Source organism: Salvia hispanica, chromosome 1, assembly GCF_029641045.1.
Source record: "Salvia hispanica isolate PSC_SH4W2 chromosome 1, Shi_PSC_v1, whole genome shotgun sequence".
In the NCBI taxonomy this organism is placed as follows: domain Eukaryota; kingdom Viridiplantae; phylum Streptophyta; class Magnoliopsida; order Lamiales; family Lamiaceae; genus Salvia; species Salvia hispanica.
The window spans coordinates 68546712-68562348 of NC_142692.1; the positions used below are offsets into that span (position 1 = coordinate 68546712).

General features: G+C 37.9%; 1 protein-coding gene and 1 long non-coding RNA gene across 2 annotated transcripts; one reads left to right on the forward strand and one right to left on the reverse strand.

Annotated features, from left to right (window-relative positions):
* The first annotated feature begins 2383 nt into the window (after positions 1 to 2383).
* On the forward strand, positions 2384 to 6403 carry LOC125217979 (uncharacterized). Its single transcript, XM_048119564.2, has 8 exons — positions 2384 to 2648; positions 3694 to 4125; positions 4220 to 4394; positions 4648 to 4945; positions 5151 to 5223; positions 5413 to 5503; positions 5721 to 5800; positions 5890 to 6403. The coding sequence occupies exons 1-8, from the start codon at positions 2577 to 2579 to the stop codon at positions 6160 to 6162; spliced, it is 1494 nt and encodes a 497-aa protein (XP_047975521.1). The 5' UTR covers positions 2384 to 2576; the 3' UTR covers positions 6163 to 6403.
* A 6301-nt stretch (positions 6404 to 12704) lies between these two features.
* LOC148934481 (uncharacterized) lies at positions 12705 to 14600 on the reverse strand. The gene is made up of 2 exons (XR_016134840.1): positions 14463 to 14600; positions 12705 to 14068 (listed from the first exon to the last, which is right to left on the reverse strand). It is a non-coding gene; the product is annotated as an uncharacterized LOC148934481 (long non-coding RNA).
* Between the last annotated feature and the right edge of the window lie 1037 nt (positions 14601 to 15637).

Below are 15637 nucleotides of genomic sequence, written 5' to 3' on the forward strand. Positions count from 1 at the left end.
GGAATAAGACTATTTAATCTTAAACTAACTAAAGGGATATTCACTATATTAAAAGTATCAATATCCTATCATAGGAATATGACATTGGCCCATTCGATTCACTTTTCTCGTGCAATGTGTTCTTGATTAGTCATCTTTAGTTCTAGAAAATATACTATCGGCCAACCCCCCTAACTAATTAATTAATTTTCTAATTGTGTTTGATGTCACACTAGAGTGGATATAAATAGAACACGTAGCCTCTTTTTCATCCTTAAACTTCGAATTAATAACTAAATCAAAACCTGTCCCACTTTTAATTGTCAGAATTAATTAACTCGCTTTATGCTACCTAATAGTAGTAATATCCTTTTCCACAGTTTGGGCTCTCATTATAAATCTATGTTGATTGAATATTGAAAGCCTTGTGTTGTAATGGGATTGTATACAACCCATGGCCCATATGTCGCTTGCACAAGTTATTTGTTCTAGGAGTAGAGCTATGGGAAGCCCATCTTATCTTTTTTAACAATTACTCCCTTTGTCTCCGATTAAGAATCACATTTTTTCATTTCGATTCGTTCCTAATTAAGAGTCACACTTCATTTTACCATAAATAGTAAGTAGGTCTTACATTCCACTAATTCAATTCACTCACATTTTATTATAAAACCAATATAAAAAAATGGGTCACACATTCCACTAACTTTTTCAACCAATTTTTCTTTATATTTCTTAAAACTCGTGCCCGATCAACGTGTGACTCTTAATCAGACGGAGGGAGTACTATTTTATTTTAGTTTTTATATTTTAGTATTTTTTATTTATCAAAGATAAATCTACATTTACTTAATTTAAAGAAAAAGTTACAAACATAGGGAAAAAAGGGGGGAAAAAGAAATGCACTACAAATAAGGAGGAAGAGTTGGAAATTGGGTTCATTTTTACTTTTTCATTTAGTAATAGGAATTTTTTACTATGTATAAACTTAATTGTTAGTTTGAATTATAGCTTTTAAACAACTTAATAAACAAGAGTTGAGAAATTAGAGTTTGTGTAACTATTGATTTTACTTCTCTATTATGTTTGGTCATTTTTTAGAACCATTTGATTGATTTCGTAGTAGCTTAGCAATGCAACATCCTCCACGTAGTTCAATAGAATCAAGCACTTATGTATTATTTGGATTAAGCAATATCCATAAGTATTGTAAATATCTCATTTACTATCTACTACAAACACTTATGTTATCTAACTAGTTCTTATTTAGATTTAAAGCTATATCCATAAGTATTGTGAACCCATCTCATCCACTTTCTAAACTAATTACCAAATAAAACACTTAATCAAACCACCTTAATCAAACCACCAGAACCATAGATATGTCCAAATTAATAACTATAGTAGTACTCCCTCTATATTCCAATTAAGTTGAGTCACGTCTTTTTATACACTCAATTTGAAAAAATTATAATAAATAGTTAAAATAGATATATAGAAAAGTAAAAGTAAGAATAATATAGAGAAAGTCATATCTTTATTATTCTTGCTTTTATTTTATTATATATATCTATTTTAATTATTTTTTATGATTTTTCAAAATGAGTGAAAAAAGAAGTGATTTAATTTAGTTGATATATAATAGAGGAAGGAATAAAAAATTAATTAGTTCTACCAAATTGATATTATTATTCTCGCTTTTATTTTATTATATCCATTTTAGTTATTGTTTACGATTTTTTAAAATGAGTGAAAAAAGAAGGGATTCAATTTAGTTGATACTCCATATGTTTAGAGCATCTCCGGTGGCGCCCTTCCCACTAGGACTTCCCACAAAAACCTCATGCTACGTCACTAGGACTTCCCATCCCACTGCACAATGTAGGACTTCCACTAGGACTTCCCGCAATAAAATAAAATCACAATTATTCAATTTATACGTTTCAAATTTACGAAATTTAACGAGCCGTATATATAGAGCCGTGTTTATAGAGTTTTTTTTAAAAAAAATTAAATTTTAACTCGGACATCCGACCGGAACGTCCGACCCCCTCCACAATGGCGGACGTCAGGTAGGACGTCGCGAGGATATCCGATGGGCTAATGGGACGGGCGTGTCCGACCTTTTACTCCACAATGGCGGACGTCGGGTAGGAGTTCCACAACGTCCTACCGCGACGTCCGCCGCGGGAGATGCTCTTAACATAGGAAGGAATAAAAAACAAATTAGTTCTATCAAATTAAAAGCAATCAAGCATGCCCAATACAGTCGATATTTGCCACCGTCAATCCGAATTCCGACAAAACTTCATCATCATGTAATAAACCAAGATAAAGAATGAATATAAGTCCAGTTTGGTTACATATGAATATTTGTTTTTATGCAGCTCAATATTTTAAAATTCACGAAAGAAGCATTTCATGCTTTCCATCATACCTTCCAAAGCTTAAAGTCATCATCTTTTTTATTCAATTTTACTCTTCAACAGAATTTGGTTGACCCCTTTCCTTTTCACAGTCCATGACAGCTACCAATGTCCAAACCAGATTTATTTATAGCTTAAAATGCTTCCTTGTTTTGCTTGAATCGACCTGCCATGGCTGATGCTAGTGGCTCTGGAACATCGCATCAAACTGCTCAAGAAGATGAGCTGAATCTCCATGATCAGGTGAATTTTTGTTTTTCTTTGTGAAGATTTGAATTTGGGGGTTTTTGAGGTGTTGGAATTTCTGTATGAATGGATTTTGTTTTGCTAGATTTTATGAATTTTTAGTTTGGTAACTCTGAAAAGTTGAGAATTTGGTTTGAATTTTGTTAGGTGGTTGAGTTTTTATCTGAAGTGAGGTTTGGATTTGGAAGTGAAGTGAGTGATTCTAGAGTTTTATTTAGGTTGCCATATTTGTGAACTTACTCTATTGACTTAGAGAGGGAGCTGATTGGAATTTGGATGACATCTCATTGTTTAGAAATTATGAGATGTTTTATTGAACAAATTGTTATCCTCACACACTTCTGATGTAAGCAGAAGTGAACTTGATTCGGTTGCTTATTGCGTTTTGCTGTTCTTGAGTATAAATGAAAACGAGGGAGAGGGTATCGGGAATGTGCGGGAAGTAAGTGGGGATAGAACGTTGTCTCGGATTATATAATGAGGTCTAAGTTGCTTGATTTTGGCTGTAAGCGTGTTCGGTCATTGCTATTGTTTAAGCTAGACCTGGTGATGGTTGAACCAACTAACTCTGCAATCTACAGTGTTACTATCTGCTTTTCATTTGGTTTTGGAAAAACTCGAGGGTTTGAGATTCTGTGCGACAACCATTCGTTTTATGTACCGAGAATCATGATTCATGAATTAGGCTTTCAGACTTTTATTCTTGGCTGTAATAAGGCTTATTGTGTTATGATGTGTTATTGAGGTATGAAATGAAAATGAGGGAGACGGCTTAACCGGCTGTCCAGTGGGAAAGTCAGTGAGGATGAAACCATATCTTGGATTATATAAGTTGCTTGATCTTGGCTCTATGTGTATTCGGTCATTGCTATCGTGTATGAGAGAGCTTCAATGTTAGACCGGTGTTAGTTGATCCATATCTGCACTCTGAAATGTTACTATTTCTCTCTATAGAATGTTAATGCAAATGCAATTTCTTTTATTCCGGGTTGTAAGGTTATTAGTGTGATGAAAATAATAATTTTGAAATGAATGATATCAGAGATGTGAAAGAGAAGAAGCCGCGTTAACGCCACCTAGACGCCCAAATCTCTCGTCTTTGGAAATACCCGAAAGGTCTTTGGAGGCAGCATTGTACGATTTCACAAGGATAGACATCCCCAGTCCCAGTTCTACCAGAGCGGGATTGCCTCCGAGACCCAGTTCGGCGAAACTTAAATCATCCGTTATGAACATGCTTTCTCAGAAGAGCTTCAGGGGTAAAATCCCGTTGCAGGATACTGAAAAAACAGTTCTTATTATGCCGGACGTGCCCCTTTCTGACAAGCCTTCAACTTCTAGATCATTTTCGTTAAACAAACTTTTGTTTTCCCCATCAACAAAATCAGTACATTCATTGCCCGTGACACCAATGGCAGTGGCCGATCCTAAGCCCTCAGTCGAAAGTCACGCGCATCTTCAGTCGAAAACGCTAGTAAGTTCATCTCCTCCTAATGCGCACCTAACATACCAAAGGAAAATATCTGTTTCTGTTTCGATCCCTCTAACTGAACTTTGTTTGCATACAGCAACCTGAAGCTAAGAAATTCATGAAACGCTCTTTTTCAGTTCCAGTTAATGTTAAAACCAGAAGCTTGAGGCGAACAGAATCATCTGGAGTTTTGATACGTGTAATATCAAAGCACCATAACCCTACAACAGTGGAAAATGCCTCCCCGGATATATCTCCCGAAACGGAAGCTGGTATAACATGTGCATCTCTGTATTTTATGCTCGTGAGATTTCAAATAGTTCTTGTGATGGCTGATCCTAACTTCTATACGATAGGCAATCCAGTAGTGTTAATAGCTTGTATATATGACGTAAGGTAATTTGAGCTTTTTGTTTATTCAGAATAGGGTGATGGACAAGGCAGACGTGTTACGTGTATAACTTACTAGTCATGTCATATTACTATAATTCATTGTATTGGTAAACTCATTCTGACTATCGACAGACATAGAAGATGCTGGGGAAGACATTCCCGAAGAAGAGGCTGTTTGTAGAATTTGTTTCATAGAGCTCGGAGAAGGGGGTGAAACGCTGAAGATGGAGTGCAGTTGCAAAGGAGAGCTTGCGCTTGCCCACCAAGAGTGTGCTGTGAAGTGGTTTAGCATCAAAGGTAATAAGACCTGTGATGTTTGTAAGCAGGATGTCCGTAACCTTCCAGTAACGTTGCTGAAATTACAAAATCCGCCTAATGTTGTACGAAGAGTACCTGTTGCACCACAACAAAATGAAGCGACTCAATACAGGCAAGCTAATCCTTAATGTTTTACCAATGATCGACCAATCTTTATATTTCATAACTAACTACATCATATCCGGATCATTTGGGAGTGTTGTTTACATGTGGTCTTAACATGAACCTATTTAACCAATAAGTTCATAATATTTGTAAAACTATTTGATTTTGATTGCGAATAAAGCACCGCTTGATTTGTAATCAATTTTGAACAGGTTTTGGCAGGATGTGCCCGTTCTCATCATGGTCAGCACACTTGCATATTTCTGCTTTCTGGAGCAGCTTCTGGTAGTCCTCTTTTATATGTTATATTTTCATTCCTGCGTATCCTGTGTGAATCTTCGTCAAGTGATGCAAAACGTTTGTTTTCTTGTTCAAGTACATTTCAGTGTAGACTTCCCTCCCAGGCCTTACGTCGTTGATTTGATACTCCTTTTAGACTTCATCACTTGTTATTTAACGACTCTTCCGTCACAGGTAGCTGACCTGGGACCTCGAGCACTGGCCGTTTCATTACCTTTCTCTTGCGTGTTAGGTCTCCTTTCATCCATGATAGCATCTACAATGGGTAAATTCATAAGCTTCTTTCCATCCACGCTATTCTGCTACTTGACTAGTGCGTTCTCACGCTATTCCGTTGGTTTAAATAATCCGGGATCAAGTTCTTATGTGGATTAATCTTTCATAAGCTCTTCATCAATCTACACCAGCTAATCATGTTTATATGTGGATTAATCACTTAAATGTTTCTGTTAATTAGAATGCTTTTATTTGATGATTTGCAGTGAGCAAGAGTTACATATGGGCTTATGCCTCTTTCCAGTTTGCAATAGTGATTCTGTTTGCTCATATTTTTTATGCCGTGGTGAGTCTCTTTCTTCGAATCCATCTCGTTCTTCTAATCCGTAAAGTTTACATCATAACTGCATCTTGCTCGGTTGAAATCACATGCAGCTCGATGTCAATCCTATCCTTTCCGTATTGCTCTCCTCCTTCACTGGGTTTGGGATCGCGATCAGCACCAATTCACTTCTCGTGGAATACTTAAGATGGAGAGCAAGCCGTCATCCCCAGTCCTTACCGCAACAAACAAGCAGTGGCGTGCAGTCTCATCCACATGAACAAAGACACCGCCAACATCAGCCCCAGTATGGCGATAATGGTAATCGAGCACTGCAAACTCCAGTAGCACTCTCAATACCCGCGGGGTCATCAGGAAACGTATGAGAAGCAGGAAGTGCAGCTGAACATTTTATCCAGAGATTGGAGGCATTTTGAACCGGAAGAACGTGAAGGGTTCGGATACTCGGTCGGGCAGCTATTTAGCAATGCTGGTCATGGATCTTAGAAGAGATATTACACATATTGCCTGCAATCAGGATATTGTAATATTGTTAACAGCCAAGTATAAAATTTTGTGAGGTTGGAAGTTTGTTCTTTAGTACATGTGAAAGAAAGTTATACAGAATATGGAGCTTCTACATCCCGGGTGTGTGGGTCCTGCCTCGATGCCACCGTCTTTACTGGCGTGCGAGGATCATCGGGTGTTACGGAAGGTCTCGGCAACTTTCAAAACTGCAATTTCTATAGATAATAAAATAGTTGTTGCAGAAGTTGCTTTCCTTAGCTTGCAAATTGCAACTCTATCTACAAAGATGACTGTAAAGAATTGTTGCAAAAATGGCAAAAGAAACCATGGAATTAGGAGGACTGATGATGAGAAGATTCTTGTTGCAAAAATGGTAGAAGAAACCAAGCTAGTGATGGAAGAAATGTGAATGATGATGAGAAGCTTCTTTCCCGCAAAGGTCCAATCTCGAGGTCTGAAGTGAAGATCAAGGATGATGGCACCGTGGTTCCTGACTAGCAAGGCTAGTAATGAAGCATAAATCAAAACTCGGGAAAGAGATCGTAGAAGTAGGGAGTTATGGTAGATCAACAAGACGAGCACCATGTGCCAAAACACGATGGCAATGAACCTAATGCGCTTAACAAGGCTTGAAATGGAGGTTCAAGAAGCTCGAAAGACGAGCAATCATCCATCACAGATTGCAGCCAATGCGAAAGACGAGCAATCATCCATCAAATGCTAAAAGCTCATAAGATTACCTAAGTTGTACTAAAGAGGATTCCGATGGCAAAGAGAGAATACAATTCAGTGATGCGGCCTTTAACTTATTTTATTTATCCATAAAAAGAAAAAGAGAGAGAGAGAATACATACCTAACAAGATTGGACACCAAAATATTGACATGAACTTCTCCCATGAATACACATCAAGATTGAGAACACATAAATACATATCAAGATTGAGTACTAATAAATACATATCAAAATAGAGTAGCATTTTCTTCATGTAGAGAAGAAACATGAGGGCAACTAACCAAACAGAACATCGTAAATCAAAAGAGGATATAAACCTACCCTTTTACATGATCCATTGCAACATAGTATTGTATCTAGGGATGTCAATTGGACTAACCCGCTCGGGTTCGGGCTAATCCACTCGGATTGTTGGGCTATTTGGGCGCGGGTTATTTGGTTGTGAATTTTTCGGGTTATAAATTTTTGACCATAACCCTAAATCTTCGGGTTTCGAGCTAACCCACGGGCTATTCAGGTCAAAAGTGATATTGTATTACTTTCTATCAAATCCAAATTCTAACTTATAGAAAAACAGATTGTCGCAAATAGGAAAGTATTATCAAAGTGATCAAGACAAAGAAAATAAAAGTAATTGAAAATTGAAACAAAATACATAAGCATATCGTGAATCTGACTACAACTAAATGAAAATCATGCATTTCAAAGGAGTTGAATGACATTCTTAATTGTATACCCAAAAAATAAATTCTAACTTTTCAATTTAAGAGAGAAGACATGATTATCATATATACTTTATATCAATGATGTCGTTTAATATTGATATTACCATGTATACATCATATAAGTATATAATCCAAAATTTTAATTATATTTTAAATGCTCAGCCCATGGGCTAACCCACAACCCACCCGGGCCAGCCTGCATAACCCATCGGCCCGAACGGGTCAACCCGTGTAGCCCTATTCTGCATTTGGGTTGCAATTTTTCGGCCCTAACCCTATAATTTTACCGGGTTATTCGAGTCGGCCCACAGGTTTCAAGCTAGATTGACATCCCTAATTGTATCATAACATTTCCTCAATGTCAAAGCTTATGAGGTTGCAGTCAGCACCGACATAGAAATCATGAATTCATATAAGAATCACGTCGGTAAAGAAAGTTCCTAGCTAGTTATATTCACAAAATAGTAGCAAATGAATGGAATACTAATCCATATAGTTTTCATCCACAAAGACTAGAATATATGCACAGATTTGTACCAGATGATTGAGGTTTGTCATCTCTAAGCCAAATGCAGTTAACAAAACTCTCTAGTCACAAAATCTCTTAACCTCATGACAAGAAAAGCAAAGGAGGCAAGGAATGCACCAAACACCGCAAAACAGGAAAAAAAAAATAGCTGGTGGTGAAGGAGGATTGAAATTGCATTTTCTATTAATAATCAAGTCCGGATTATGCACCAAACCACTACAAAATAGAAAAACAATACTTTAATAATGAGATTGCAATGACTTATGGATATTAATTCATGGTATCAGGGGTAATAGCATCTCGTTTGCCGGAACGTCATTGAAAAATGGATGACCTAGTGCCTCTGCTAGAGTTATCCTTTGAAGTGCCACCAACTGAAGCATACGCTGCAAAATAGTTCAAATTTAGGGGATTTCAAAGACATAATGCTAAATGAACAAATAAATGAAACTTACATTCAACAAGTCATGTCCTGCCCATCAATGTTCACAAAGAGCACTTCTTGCTGATTTAGCAACTCCTCGTGTGCATATGGAAAGTGTCTTCCGGTGAACACTTGGGCAAATATGGCGCCAAGAGACCATACATCGCTGGCAGGCGTGAACTCAGCTCTTCCCCAAATCTCGGGTGGATCATATGACCCTTGGAGTCTCTACAAACAAATTGAACAAAATTTCAATATAGACTATAAATAGTGGCTAAATATAGAAATAAAGTTATCATTTGGAAACTTAATGCGAAATTTGGACTATGCGCGTGACTAAGACCACCAATAGTAATGTTGATATTCTCCACGAATAGATGCTCTGTCGCAAATTGCCATGCACCAAGTCACATCCATAGATGTATGACAAGGCTTGAATGGCTTGTGCCAGAAGCACATGCAAAATAAAAGAAATATCAATTTGAGAAAACACATATGTATATGTTATATATCTTCTAGATAGAGTACTTACTTTGATCAAACTTTTACTCATTGCATTACCAAGCTCTCTTATGCATTTTTCCAAATCATATGCCATGTATGACATTATAATTGAGGAATAATGAGGGTGAAGATTAAGTGCAATCGTCCTAAAAAAAATATTTGTATCAAAAAATGGAGAGACATATATGTACATATATACGGAATAAACATTAGCTTATGATCCTAGGATGGTTCAATGATCGGAGGGTTGTGTACTCCCTTTGCGTTTTGACAATCATTTCAAATCTACCACCAAGGGAGCATGGATTTTCTGACGACTTTTATGATCCCTGTGTGTTTCAGTATATTGTGTAGGAGGAATCATTATGGTGTGCTAGTTAGTAGTGGTATCGTAAATGTCATATTTTACAAGTGATTGATAAATATGGTCCCGTCGCATACATGCGAGGGTAAAATAATTATTAAGTAAAATAATCAAAACATGCAGACGTCCATTTCCCATGCAAACTCTAGCTGGGCTTTAGAATTTAGAACTAGACTACTCTCTCATGGGCTTTAACAAATCTGCACGGTATCGGGCCCTGAAGTCCCTGGCCCATATGTTATTCAGTAGTAAGTATTATTAAAAAAATTAAAATAGGAGACGGTTTAGCTTATTCTAGATATATGATTTCTAACAAGTGTTCAACTGCAGGGAGCGTAAAACTAAGAGCATCCACAATAGATGTCCGATCGCGCGCCCGATCGGCCGAGATCGGGCTCGGGCGTGGTCAGGCATCCATTGCAGCCCTCGGTCACGCCCGAACGCGACCGATAGTTTGGTCGCGACCGATCCCGAGCACGATCGATCGGGCATGAGCTCGGGTGCCCATTGCAGAGGCGCGCCCGAACCCGAGCCTTTTTTTTTTTTATTTATTATTTAACCCTAATTTAAACCACTATAAATACTCCATTTTCTTCACTTTTCACACACCAAACCTTTCACTTTCTCTTCTATATTCTCTCAATATCCACACTTTCAACAATGGATCCGAGTCAATACCCGAGCCCGAATAATGTCGACGACGATATGCCGATGTTTGGAGGAGGAGGCGGCGGCGGCGCCCGGTGGCCCGGCCACGAAGACTACCGGGTTGAGACGCCTGGATCTGTGGGATCCACTTTCGTCTCCGACTCTGAGTTCGATCCGTTCTTTGGCACCGAGGAGTATCGGATTGAGGATATGGAGCCTAGTTGTGGGCAATCTCCTGCCCCTGTGCGGCCGCTGCCGAAGAAAAGGCGCCATCGGTCCCAGTCCCACTCCCACACGACGAGCCGAACGAGGAGTACGCAATAGGGCGTACTGACTACGAGTTGGATGAGTACCTGAAGGTGGCTCAGTGTTGGGTCGATGTATCGGAGGATTCGATAGCCTCCAACAACCAGACTTCGGCCAGGATGTGGGATCGCATTGAGGAACGCTACAACGAGGTGAAACCGAAGTGGGCGTTCAAGCGGACCAAGGTTTAGCTGCGCAAGTGTTGGGATCGGATCAAGGTCCACGTCAACAACTTCTGCTATATCTACAACAGGAACAGGGACGGAAGAGCTAGCGGTGAGAGCATGGTGGATGTCCGCAACAAGTCGTTGTCCGAGTACCAACAGCAGTTCGGGCAGTTCAAGCTGTACATGTTTGGCTGATCTTGAAGGACAAGGGGAAGTTCAACGGAGGGATACCGGTTGGATCCTCGGCTCCGAAGCGGACGAAGAACACCGCCGCTGGCGATTACACGAGCAGCGGCCCATCTCCTGTGGATCTGAACGCTGAGCCGGAAGGGAGTTCCGGCACGCCTACGTCTACTTTTAGACGTCCCATTGGTACCAAGGCTGCCAAAGTCCAGGCCAAAGGGAAGGCGAAGGCGGACGCGTCTGGATCAGCGGCCCCCCCGCAGGCTGCGCCTCCTCCATCTGTTCAGCTCATGGACAGGGCGATCGAGGAGTTCGGAGGTTACCGCGAGGTGGTTGAGTATAGGTTTATACTTGACGCCCAAAACAGCCTTGTCAAGAAACCGATCCGGAGGCCCGACAGAGGACTAAGAATATGATTAAGAATTTGGCCCAAAGGTAAAATTTAGATGATTAGTTTGGTTTTTTCTTTTTTTTAGTATTTTAGTTTTAATGTAGTTTTTTTTAGCTAAGTATGATGTAGTTCCACTTTTAAATTAAGTAATGTAGTTTTTTTTTTTTTTTTTGCATTTGTGGTGTTTAAAATAATATATTTTGGTATTTTATAGTAATTTAAAATAAAATTAAAAAACAATGATTTAAAATTGAAATGAAAAGTGGATAAGAGATAGGGCATGCACTAGGGCTCCACCATTGCAGAAAGATAGGGCATGATGATGTGGCAACCACTAGGGCTCTCACTAGGACTTCCACTAGGGCATCCATTATGGATGCTCTAAACACAACCCTCATTTGACTGGAATGTAAAATGACTTGTAGAAGTTCTAAATGAAGTAAGGGTCCATTAGTTTGATGTTAATAGCGAAAATAATATGTTTAAAACAACAATGAGGCCCTACTTGGTATGATGGAATGAAATGGGGGAACGGAATGACATTCCCACCTACATTCCATTTCTTTGCTTGATAATTTTCTTCCTTAGGAATGGTCATTCCATTCCATTTTTCTATTTTCTTTTTATTTTAGATTTTAAATAGTATTCGCTCCGTCCCGCAAAAGATGTCACACTTTCCTTTTTAGTTTGTCCCACAAAAGATGTCACATTTCCCTTTTTGGAAAAAGTTTTCTCTCACATGAATATAAAAATTATATTTTCTCTCTCCATTTAACACACAAAACAAAACCTCCTAAAATCCTGTGCCGTCTCACAAGTGTGACATCTTTTGTGGGACGGAGGGAGTATTATATTATATTTTAATTTAATATCACTCAATTTTTTAAATTTTACGATAAAACTAAAATTTTAGAATTTATAATTATTACTAATAAAAATCCACATTGCACACACACATTGCACACACACAACACACACTATCCACATTATACACACTCACTCCGCACACCAAACACATTGCGCACACACACTACACACATTGCACACACCACTCAATTTCATTCCATTTGTATTCATTACATTAACCAAGCACAAGAATGGAATAGAATCTTCATTCCCATCTCCGTGCCATTCCCTGCTTATTCCATTCCATGATACTAAGAAGCCACTAAAGCGTATAGCACTCGTCGCATTTATGTTCAGTAACTCTCGCTCAACAAAATATTTCTTCTATGACTTTTCTTTCAGCGACCAACATAGGTGATTACCATAAACGTCGTCAATCTACATGATATACAATATTGATTCATCAAACTTTTCAACTGAAAATTTTCCATCATCCACCGTTGATATTTCTTCCTCTGAATCTGATCTCTAGATATCAATTGCTAGGAAATTACACACATAATTACAAAAAATAATAAATAATGCACAAGTCGTCGTGGATCTTTCACTATAGACAAAATATATTGTACACTTCACACAATTACAATGAGAGAAAAACTGTTTACAAGAAAGGAAAAACCCTTAACCAGCATAATCCTAATCTAACTATATTAATTCCTACAGATTCTCAACTCCAATTCTAGCATCATCATATATACTCCATATATTATAATGCTACTTATTTTTATTCTAAACATAATAAAAATGTAAGAGGTAAATACAAATTCTCTCTCAACTACTAAGCAATGGTCTACAAATAAATACACCATTATGGTGAATGAGAGTCTTCCATCATCAATCTTCCACCAGGACCACCACTATGAAGACCAAACAGCTTTTAGTCCTCATATATGGTCTTTGTCGTTTGTAAAAGGGAGTGGGGAACTTTGTAACGACCCGCCCATTTAGGGTATAATAAATGCGTCGTTCGTTAACTAGGCGGACTTAAAAGCATCAAAGTTCATAGGCTAGGGTTCCATTTGAAAAGAGATTTTCATCAAAGCATTTAATGAACAATTAAATAAGAAAAAAATAATGCCTTAGCAAAGAAATCCAACAAAAGGCTATCACCATAAATGCTCCAAAGTAGCAAAGGTTCCAAAATATTTTCAAGTGTTCCATATCCAAAATATACCCACGAAATAAAAGTATTCATCCCAACCAAAAGATAACAATTTTTCATAATATAGCGGAAGCGATCAAGAGAGAAGTGAGGCTATGTATGGAGACACAACGACACTTATAGTACCAATAGATCATCTTATTATTTCCTACTCAACACCGCCGCCCGCTCGCCACCGCTCAACCTGCACATAGGGAAAACACATGCAGGGCTGAGTACTTATAATCATACTCGGTGGGCTCATGCCGAAAACAGTTTTATCACAATTATAGTTATCATGCCATTTCCAAGTGTCCATCGGGGTTTTAACTTTAGAAAGACCCGAGGCACCAAAATATTTCCTTTATCAAATATCACGGTCGCGCAACCATTTTTCACATCGACGTTTACCATATCCTCATTCTACATGACAAGGACTGCGGCCGCAATCCAGGTCACTAGACCGGCCAACCCGTACGCTGACACTCGGTCTAACATTGGTGTACACTAACCCAAGTAGAGTTTGCGGCTCTACAAGGATCCGAATTCGATTAAATCAATAGTGGCATAGCCACGAGGGATAGGCACGACAAAACAAATCAAGGCATGATAACACATATCTCATTCTCATCAACATCAGTTTAGGACAATGTCCTTATTTTAAAAGAAAGCCCACCTCGTTGGCTTATCTCGCAAGTATTCTCTTCTCCTCGTTTATCACGCTGAGAGCGCGAAGTATCACCTTTAAATTAGGCGTATCACAAATCAGAATCAATCATTGATTTCAAATCATGCATGTCTCCCATATTTCCCTTTTTACCATCGATTATTTTCAAATCATCAATCAAAATCAAAGTATGATTAGCATATCATTTTTATTCAAATAACAACTCCAATTTCACCATTCAATCGTGTCACGCATGAGTGTTCCACACACACAACATACGCACACAACACCACACTTGTGCACGCCGACCGAGGCGTGCACACACACACACACGGTCTCGCACACACACACTTGCACACATATATCCCAAAATTCATCAATTTAATTCCCCTTCACTCAATCTAAATGCATGTGGACTCAAGAATACCGATTAATCGGTAGAAGAAGAGGAGATCAATAATTAAAGTACCTTTTCCAAAAGAACGAACGGTAGAAACAAGGAATTAGTCTTGATTCTTCAATAATCTCTTGAATTTCACTTGAATTCTTCTCAATTGATGAAGAAATCTTGAAGAAAACTTGGAGAGAGTGGGGGAGTAATTTTCGAAAATTATAGAGGAGTGGGGCGCCGGTTTTGTGAGTGCTAGGGTTTAGAATCTCTCATGTATTTATAGAGTGCCAATAATAATATCCCAATAATTAAATAAATCAAGATTTGGGATAGATATGGAGAGATTTGAGGAGTAGTTGGCGTTGAAGCCGTTGAGACTTAGGAGAATTCGAAAATTTAGGCTTATTTATTTAGCCTATGATTTAATTCAAATATTTCACGGAGTAGAATAATATATCACGGAGCAAGAATAAATAATTAAATCTCCCCAATTATAGCCAAAAGTGGCGTGTATTTTCCTCTTCCAACAAGGAATAAATTCAAATCCTAATTTAATTAGGATATGCAATATCTTCTTAGATTTGGCAAGATATGGTGGGATATTTAAGCATATTTATATTTATTCATGGAGTAGAATAAATAAGAGATCAAATAATAAAATAATTCCCTCTTCTCCAATAAATGAGATTTTCGAAAATCTCATGGGAAAAATCATAGTGGTGGTTCAAAAATTCCATGTAGGAATTATAGAGTATTTGGAGTTTGGATTTAATTTGGATAATTATCCCAAACAAATAATTAAATCCAAGAAAAATAGGATTTCTTCTCCAATAAACATGATGGCCGAAAATTCCACATATTTCAATAATGCTCCTATTTAATTCTCACTCATCCCTTAGGAAAATAATTCACCCACAATTATATTTCTCTGCATCAAAAATTCATACCCAATCAATCATCTCCATATTTCCTCTTCTTTTCTCATCGCATTGACCTTTCAACGGCTACGTCATATTTTCCATCTTTGACTATTCAATAGCCACGTCAACATTTCAACAAGTTGACTATTCAACTAAATCTCAAATCTCATACGCAATTAGGTCACAAAGACACTATGCAATAAATTACTCATCAAATAATCCACATATCATAGCATTTAAGGCATTTAATGCAAAAAATTTATAACCCGAAAATTAGGGTTTGAAAAAGTTGGGCGTTACAAACTTGGTTTTGGTTTTTACCTTACCTATTTT

Excerpts from the sequence above, each read along its gene's own strand:
- LOC125217979 (XM_048119564.2), top strand. The coding sequence starts at position 2,577 with ATGGCTGATGCTAGTGGCTCTGGAACATCGCATCAAACTGCTCAAGAA. Across the intron at positions 4,946-5,150 it reads AATGAAGCGACTCAATACAG|GTTTTGGCAGGATGTGCCCG; the intron begins GCAAGCTAATCC and ends AATTTTGAACAG. Across the intron at positions 5,801-5,889 it reads CTCATATTTTTTATGCCGTG|CTCGATGTCAATCCTATCCT; the intron begins GTGAGTCTCTTT and ends AATCACATGCAG.